Source organism: Saimiri boliviensis, chromosome 15 (assembly GCF_048565385.1).
Source record: "Saimiri boliviensis isolate mSaiBol1 chromosome 15, mSaiBol1.pri, whole genome shotgun sequence".
Lineage (NCBI taxonomy): Eukaryota > Metazoa > Chordata > Mammalia > Primates > Cebidae > Saimiri > Saimiri boliviensis.
In genome coordinates this window covers 7,979,051-7,988,584 of record NC_133463.1, presented here as the reverse complement: position 1 = coordinate 7,988,584, position 9,534 = coordinate 7,979,051, and the positions used below count along the sequence as shown (strand labels likewise).

Genomic DNA, 9,534 nt, shown 5'->3' with positions numbered 1-9,534 from the left:
GATTTCATGTTATTCTAGAAGATGGTCAGCTGCGCACAGTGGCTGACGCCTGTAGTCCTAGCACTTTAGGAGGCTGAGGTGCACAGATCGAGGTCAGGACTTTGAGACCAGCCTGGCCAACATAGTGAAACCCCTTTTCTACTAAAAATACAAAAAATTAGCAGGGCATGGTGGTGAGCACCTGTAATCCCAGCTATTCTGGAGGCTGAGACAGGAGAATCACTTGAACCTGGAAGGTTGCAGTGAGCCGAGATCACACCACTGCACTCCAGCCTGGGCAACAAGAAAAAAACTCCATGTCAAAAAAAAAAAAGAAAAAAAGAAGATGGTCCTGGTCCTAATTCTTGTAAGTCCTGGGTTCTAAGGAATTGTTTAGTAACAAGTCAATTATATAATCCTGGATAAAAGCTGAAAGATACTCTTGGGACATAAATTATTTTAAAAATTGAAACTCAGAACAAAACATGAGATCGATAAGCAAACAAAGCAAATACTGCATTGTTGAATTTTTCAAATGTTTTAATTTTTAAGAAAATAACCAGCCAGGAATCATTTCATTTCTACTGTGGAAGAATTATGAATTATCTTTAATTGTTCAATGTAAATTAAGGTTTCACATGATTTGGATATAAAGTCTCTTTGAGAAGCTAAATAATCATACTAACTGCTTGCCTGAACCTGGAACACAGAGGCTGCAGTGAGCTGAGATCACACCACTGGACTCCAGCCTGGGAAACAGAGGGAGACTACCTCAAAAACACATCTTACTAACTGCTGAATCTTTTACATTAACTAAGTTTAATTCTCACGTTGCCAATTGTTTTTATTGCTCCAATAATATTCAAACCGTTTTTTCAAAATCATTTGTAATGACTGAAAGATGAAGGTCTCCAATGTCAGGTAAGTAAAATTGTATCAATTTAAACTAGAACACTTACGTTCTTCAATAAAACACGTTAATGGTTTAATCATCACTGTCCACTTTGACCATAGAACTGAGAAAATAAATTCACCTGCGGGTTTTTGTTCCTCTCACCTTCAACGCTGCTAGCAAATCTGCCTAGCAGCTACTCATCAGCCTCACACCTGAAGCATACATCCTGCTCTTACTCTTCGGGCGGAGGTTTTACCATCTTGACACTGGGTAGCAGTGCTTCCCTGAGGCTACAGATTAAGAGGCGTCACCAACGCACTCCCTCCGCTCTGGTCTTGGCGGAGCAGGCCTACAGGTCATTCCCATCCCACTTGCACATTCATTCTGATCTGTAACAGTAACAAGGCCTGGATGAAAAACATCATTGAAAAAACGAACGAGAAATAGCCCCAAATAGTTGTCCTTTACCTTCCACAGACTATCAGAGAGCTTGTATCTTTGAGACAGAACCCACACAGACTCAGTTTCCCTATGCAGTCCTTGTTTCCTGCCATTTTAATTTTAAATGAAAATGAGAGATCTGAGTACACTGAAAAGTGACATCATCATCTGGAAAGTTGTTCATAAGGATAGTGCAATGACAAATACACATCTTTCGGTCCCTATTCCAGTCCTCTTTAACAACTCTGCTTTCTCGGATGGGAATTCATGAGCTGTAATACTTAAGGAGATTTTCATCTGTAGGTTTTAGGATTTTCTTATCGGCCATATTCACCACCCATCCTGGAGCAAGACCAAAGAAAATCTGCCTTGGATCCTTCCTAGTACAGAGCATTTTGAAGAGTTCATCTTTAGTGATATCGGGTAAGATGTAACCGTACTTCCTGGCAAGTTCAAGTCGCGCTTCAGGAAATTTGGCAGGATCTGCCAGGTACCCACGATTCTTTGCATCGGTGTAATACGGTACCAGTTCTTCTGGTGGAAGCATTCTTTTTGGAATGGGTTGTCCACGAAGAAAGAATGGAACTGGTTTGCATACAATGTCTAAAAGAAAATTTAAATTTAAAAAGTGAGATGCAAATATTAGCTCTGTAGGCACACATAGAGATGTAACTCTGTCAACACAGAGACGTTACAGAGTTTCTCTTTCTCTTGATTCTGAATTTTTATTTTTTTGAGACAAGTTTTGCTCGTTCTTTTCCAGGCTGGAGTGTAATGGCACATCCAGCCTCAGGAGCAGCATGGACACCAGCGGACGTTTTGTGCAAAGGCGTGATCGTCCATGCTTCAAAAGGAACCTCGTCCCGTGTCACTCCACCGCAGATGAAGCAACAACACAGAGGCCACCTGAAGACCCACAGTCATTGAGGACAGAGGCTAGGACAGACTGGCAGTAGCTGGAGAAGTGGTCGAATGTGGACATGGGGTGAAGAAACAGCTCACAAGATTTATTAGGGCAAAAAAGAAAAAGTTCAGAACTCCACATTTTGGATGGACTTGTCATTTACTCACATCGGAAAAACTGCAAGAAAAGCCAGGCCGAGATAAAAAAGATGGGCTGGTCGCGGTGGCTCATGCCTGTAATTCCCGCACTTTGGGAGGCCAAGAAGGGCAGATCACTTGAGGTCAGGAGTTTGAGGCCAGCCTGGACAACATGGTGAAACATGACTCTACCCAAAATGAGCCAGGGGTGGTGGCGGGCACCTGTAATCCCAGCTGCTTGGGAGGCTAAGACAGGAGTATCCCTTGAATCTGGGGGACACAGGTTGCAGTGAGCCGAAATCACACCACTGCACTCCAGCCTGGGTGACAGAGCAAGACTCTATCTCAAAAAAAAAAAAAAAAAAGAGAGAAAAGAGGTATTTCAGACACGCTATATTTGAGGTCCCTGCTAGACATTCAAGAGAATTTGCCAGGCAGACAGATGCAGGTCTACAGTTCAGGGGAGGGGCTGAGAGTCTTTTTTGACCTTGGTATATCTGTCTGTGACATGCTGTATTCTTTAAATCATAATAATCCACATGGTAGATGTAGATCAAACACTATATCCAAACTACTACCAACATTTGCCATTCATTAAGTAATTAAAAAATAGCCAACATGAGACAGAGAAAGAAGATGACCATGGAACAAGCTTACCCAGACTTCTTGGATCATAGAAGGCTGTAGTAACAACACCACCATTTTTTTCAATTGCAGCAATAGCTAGTTCTGAAGCCAACTGTACTTCAATATTAACTTTTGCTGTAAAGGTGTCTGCACCCTGAAATACGTCAAAACAGTCTGTTGGTAAACAGCTTGGCTAAAAGTAAATTAAGTATGTCAAGCTTCCTTTTTAAACAGTGTTTTTCCCTCCAAAGTGCCTGTAATGTAACAGTAGAGTCAGCCATCCATATCTGTGGATTCCACATCTGTGAGTCAACTTGGATGGAAAATTTTCGGAAAAAAAGTAATAATAAAAAATAAGACCAGGCGCAGTGGCTCATGCCTGTAAACCTAGCACTTTGGGAGGCCAAGGCAGGGAAATCACTGGAGGTCGAGTTCCAGACAAGCCTGGTCAACATGATGAAACGCCATCTCTACTAAAAATACAAAAATTAACCGGCGTGATGGCAGGCACCAGTAATCCCAGCTACTTCAAGGCTGAGGCAGGAGAATCGCTTGAACCTGGGAGGCAGAGGTTGCAGTGAGTTGAGATCGCACCACTGCCAGTCTGGACAACAGAGCAAGACTCCATCTCAACAAAAACAACAAAATAATAATAATAATAATAATAATCCAACAAGGAAACAATTTTTTTTAAATACAGTATAACAACTATGTATATAGTATTTACATTACTTTCAACAGCAAAAGCCACAATTATTTGTGCATCAACCTATTACTAGGTTTTATAAGTAAGCCAGAGATGATTTAAAGTATATGTGAAAATGTGGCAGGTTATATGCAAATACTAGGTCATCTTAGATAGACAGAGACTTGATCATCTGGATTTTGGTGAGAGGAGGTGGTCTTGGAACTGATCCGAAGGGATGACTATAATTCCTTTTTTAAATATCTCTGCTTTGAGGGCCTATCACTTTTTTTAATAACATTTTTATTTAGGCTACCTTGTTTTGCCAATTTTCAATCGGTTTAAGACTGACTGTATTTCTATTTTATGAGTACCTACTAAGCACTCATTCCTTATACTTCATTAATAGTAGACTGTTTAATCCTCATTAACAACCTTATGACTGGATGACTGCTATGCTGACTCCACAGATGGAAATACTGAGACACAGAGAAGTCATATGCCCAAGATCACAGAGCAATGATTGTAATCCAGGGAGTCTAGTCACAGCATCTGTGTTCTTAACCACAGCATTATGCTGTCAGACATAAATACAAACTTATCCTCCTTATCCCTAAGTAGCAGGCCAGCAGGAGGTTAAACAAGGGGATATGCAGGCTGGAGCAGGTGGAAAAATAGAGTATCTGACAAAATCTGAGCTTTGGAAAAGTTGACCTCACTAGGGAAAAAGGGAGAAGACAACAGAAATTCACTTTGCGTTCACTATTGACTTTATTATAGCCTTGAAGCTGGAAAACAAATAAACAAACAAAAAAAAAAACCACCTCCACTGTTTCCTAGAATAGTCAACACTAGAAAATGTAGTGCTAGGCCAGGCATGGTGGCTCATGCCTGTAATCCTAGCACTTTGGGAGGCCAAGGAGAATGGGTCACTTGATGTCAGGGGTTTGAAACCAGCCTGGCCAATATGGTGAGACCCCATCTCTATTAAAAATACGAAAATCAGCCAGGCATGGTGGCGCATGCCTGTAATCCCAGCTACTCGGGAGGCTGAGGCAGGAGAATCGCTTGAACCTAGGAGGTAGAGGTTGCAATGAGCCAAGATCACACCTCAAAAAAAAAAAAGAAAAGAAAAAAGAAAAATGTAGTTCTTAACTCTTCAAAGCTAAATTTGGGGTCACAGGATTGCTATATTTTTCTCTAAATTCAAAGCAGATTCTGATAAAAAGATGGTAGCATTAACACTCTACGGCAATAGAAAGGCTTTATGTAGCTGAAACAAACGGGCTCCCAGCTTAGCTCCTTCTATTATTAACTTTTCATGTATTTCAGAAATATTACATCAATTCTACAATGCATTTTCACACTTTTTTTAATATCTAATACTGACATGTATTTGTAATCAATAGTACCTTTGCTTCAATAAAACTGGGTCTTGCTGTATCCTTTGTGACTTTTAAGCAATCCATAGCTTGCTTAACCGTCTCCCTATTACTGGCGTCAGTGCCAGTATTTTCAGTAGTATAAACAGCATTTTTAGGAATGTCTTTATAACAGGTTTCTTTCATTTTGCTTTTTCCTTGAGAACATGTATTTCCAAATTGATAGTTTTGTGCTAAGGGATCAAAACTGTCTTATTATTCACTATTTACTACAAATCTGAAATTGTAGAAGTAAATCAGTTAACAGAGATATAAATGATGTGTAATTGTACTTACTAACCACTGCCCTGGGGTACAGTTTTCAGGGTTACTTTTGCTAATTTAATAGACCACGCCTAAGGATGTTGGGATGTGCAGTTTAAGGGCTGATGAGGTCATGGATTTCCATAATGTTAAGTTACATGTGTATTTCCTTAAACACACAGGGTAGAATACTAAGGCTTAATCTTGTATTTGGTATTTTCTTTTCAAATTACTTTATTTGGAAAGCTTTTATCCATACAGTTCACTTTTTCAAAGGAATCTGAAAGGTTTTTTCATAAACATATGCTTCCCTCTAGTGGACACTTACATAAACAACCGTATTACTGATAAACAGTAGTTGATTTGACAATGTACAAAAAATTTGGCCCACGGGGTAGTTCACACCTGTAATCCCAACATTTTGGGAGGCCAAGACAGGCAGATCACCTGAGGTCAGAAGTTCAAGACCAGCCTGACCAACATGGTGAAACCCTGTCTCCACTAAAAATACAAAATTAGCCAGGCATGGTGGTACATGCCTGTAATCCCAGCAACTTGGGAGGCTGAGGTGGGCAGATCAACTGAGGTCAGGAATTTGAGAACAGCCTGGCCAACATGGCTAACCCCATTTTCACTAAAAATAAAAAAAAAATTAGCCAGATGTGGTGGCACATGCCTTTAGTCACGGCTACTTGGGAGTCTGAGGCATGAGAATCACTTGAACCCAGGGGGTGGAGGTTGGCAGTGAGCAGAGATTGTACCATTGCACTCCAGCCTAGGTGAGAGAGCAAGACTCTGTCTCTATTTAAACAAACAAACATCAACAATGACAAAAAAGTGGGCGAGGTCGTTCATGCCTATAATCCCAGCACTTTGGGAGGCCAAGGCAGGCGGATCATAAGGTCAGGAGATCAAGACCACACTGGCCAACATGGTGAAACTCCATCTCTACTCAAAATATAAAAATTAACTGGGCATGGTGACGTCTGCCTGTAATCCTAGCAACTCAGGAGGCTGAGGCAGGAGAATTACTTGAACCAGGAAGTCGGAGGTTGCAGTGAGCCAAGATCACACCATTGTACTCCAGCCTGGAGACAGAGCAAGACTCCATCTTGGGGCTGGGGGGTGTGGGGAATCCTTCTACATAACACCAAAAGATCTAATCCAGACTTACCTCTTCGACCAGCTGGACACCATAATCTCTTTTAAGTGGCTGGATGGTCACACCTCTCCCATTGACAAGCTGGGTTAAGTCAATAGGTTGAGTAGGATCAACCCGACCCAAATCAATAAGATACTGCAGTCTGTTGAGACTCAAAGGCTTATACTGGCGTCTGAAGCTGTAAAACAAGAATGTAAGAGCTGGAAAACTCATCTTCCTGTAACTTCTCCAAATGAACTCAAAGCTTTGTCCTGTGTTTTCCCCCACCACTTTTAATTATTTAACTAAATAAAACCCTCTTGAGTATAGCACAAACATGTAATATTGCTCAGTTTTGGTTAATGAAATGATAGCTATACCACCTTTGTTCCACTAAAAATTATTTCCCTCTATAAGCATTTGCTTCATTTATTTACACAAATAAACCTGTGGAAAATTTAACTTACTATGGAACTCAAAGTAATAATGGTAGTTACCATTTATTAGGTGACTACAGTGGACCAGATTTTTATATATACTGTCTATTACTGCTAATTCTTTTAACAACCATGAGGGCAGGCATTAGAATCTCCATTTTGCAGGTCTGAATGCAATGTCTGGGCTTTTCTTCCTTTCAATAATTTAGGCAAATTTTCATGACCAAAAAATGGTTCAGAGAAACAACAGCAAAAGTTTGCTTCAAAGTGAATTTAAAATTTCCACCAAAATTTCTACCGAACTATTCTTTAGGTGCTTCTCAATGGAAATTGGGGGCCTGTACTTTAAAAAGCAAAGCAATCTTACCTGTGTCCTTCGTTAAACCCGTATTTTGGGATTCGGATGTAAAATGGAGTCTGGCCTCCCTCGAAGCCCAGGCGAGGCCGGGTTCCTCTCTGTCTTTCTCCTTTGTGGCCTCTGCCACATTTTCTACCTCTCCTCCGACCTCTTGGTCGCCTCTCCTACAAGGAAGTAAGAGAATTCTGTGAATTTCGGATGCATTTCTAAAAACCGCATTTCATCTCTTCACTGTTTATCTTTTTGTTATGCTGTTAATTCATCCAACCAACCACTATTGTGTGACAGGCATGTCCTAGCTGCTCAAACGTCCACACGCTGTTTGCATCTTTGCCGCTAAAGACATAGCTAATTCTTGTACCCAAAGTCCAAGCGATGCATCACAACGAAAAAGTCAAGTTTTGGATGGGGACAAGGTTTTTACAACAGGCTAAAACTGAAAAAAATCCTAGAATTAAATATCCATAACATTTTAAATGATAGTCAGAAATTTTTTTATTTTGAAATTAGTTGTAAATATGCAAACATTATTCATAACCCTGTAATTTTATTTGAAACTAATTTGTTGAAGAAAATCTTCCTTAATTTACTTCCTATCATTTCACCAAAGCAACAAATTGACTGCTGAATTGACAGTACGCTGTCAACAGCTTTTCTAGCTGTATTTACTGAACTGCATAAGAGTCAGCTGCAATTCAGACCTTTCCAATGAACATAAAAATACACAGGGAAAGCACCTCTTTTTAAATCCAATTTTGCAGGACACAATGACTTTGTAGCTTCAGCGAGTCGGCTTCTCTGCCTAATATCTTCACGTTTTTAAAAATAAACCTTGGCCGGGAGCAGTGGCTCACGCCTGTAATCCCAGCGCTTTGGAAGGGCCAGGCGGGCATATCACGAGTTCAGGAGTTCGAGACCAGCCTGACGAACACGGTCAAGCCCCGTCTCTACCAAATAATAAAAAATCAGCTGTGCGTGGTGGCGTGCGCCTGTAATCCCAGCTATTCTGGAGGCTGAGTCAGGAGAAACACTGGAACCCAGGAGGCGGAGGTTGCAGTGAGCCAAGATGGCGCCATTGCACTGCAGCCTTGGCTACAGAAGAGACTCCGTCTCAAAACAAACTAAATAAAACAAACCTTATTAAGAACCGAGGGTGCGCGTGGAACGATCGCCCTCTGGGCAGTAAAGGAGAACAGGCACGAGGCAACCTTACGTTCACCCCAACACCCTCCCAGAAAGGGCAGTTTTCCTAATGACAGAGAGCGAAGGGCTGCTTCCATAGCCCCGGTCCCCAGCGTTTCCCCCTCAACGCCACCAGCCATTTACCGGTTTCCTGGAGCCGGGATTCGGCTTTAAGTTGGCCAGGCTCACACGCGGCAGGTCCCGGAGTAGGTCCAGCGCCCGGGACCTACCGCCCTGCAAAGGACCGGCCATAATTCCCAGACCCAGGAACTTCCAAGGGCGCCCCGAGCTGCTAGGAGGGCACGCGGCGTCGCGGAGTTGCTTTACGGCCGCGGCCCCGCCCCTGTCGCGCTGCGGTCGCGCTGCAGCCGCGCGCGCACGCCGGGGACGCGGGCAGAGACGTGTGACTCTGCAAGCCCGTCTCTGGGCTCCTTCTAGTTCTTGAGGGATGTGATCTTATTTTCCGATATCATGTTTTGTCCTCGGGGTCCCTTTTCATATTCTGAATGCAAAACCTTCTCCTCCACCAAACAGGAGTACGCACTGAAAATACTGCGTTAAATAAAGGATCTTTTTTGAGTCAGTGTTTGGCCTTGCCTGTTTGTCCAGGCAGTGCGTTCTCTGAGGTCCACGCAGAACCCAGAGTCCAGCATTATGAGCTGTCAATTACCAGCTTTTGAACTTGCGTGATTATACGCCGTGGGTACGAAAATAATGCTCATAGTGCACCTATTAAAATGCCTGGCTAATAGCATTTTTAATGCTTAACCTTTGAATAAGACTCAAAAGTATGAACTCTCATCCGTGTGCATCTGTATTGTTTTGAGTGAATCACAGCTGACCACGTAGACTGGCACTGTACTGATTGCCTGGTTGCCAGACCCTGTATTAAATTAGCCTTCCTCGAGTTACAGCCATTCTAGAGGTAGATGATGTCATTGCGATCTGCAGTCACAGCGAGGTAAGACTTAGCAAGGTCTGGTAGCTTGACCAACTTCTTGCAACAAGCGACAGAGCCAGGATTCGAACTTATACTGCTCCCTACTATAAAAGTAGTATTTTT

At 42.2% G+C, this 9,534-nt stretch overlaps 1 protein-coding gene across 1 annotated transcript; it reads right to left on the bottom strand.

The window, feature by feature from the left end:
• Nucleotides 1-498: 498 nt before the first annotated feature.
• MRPL15 (mitochondrial ribosomal protein L15) lies at nt 499-8,795 on the bottom strand. Its single transcript, XM_003935494.4, has 5 exons — nt 8,616-8,795; nt 7,299-7,453; nt 6,528-6,693; nt 3,014-3,137; nt 499-1,918 (listed from the first exon to the last, which is right to left on the bottom strand). The coding sequence occupies exons 1-5, from the start codon at nt 8,721-8,723 to the stop codon at nt 1,581-1,583; spliced, it is 891 nt and encodes a 296-aa protein (XP_003935543.1). The 5' UTR covers nt 8,724-8,795; the 3' UTR covers nt 499-1,580.
• Nucleotides 8,796-9,534: the final 739 nt, after the last annotated feature.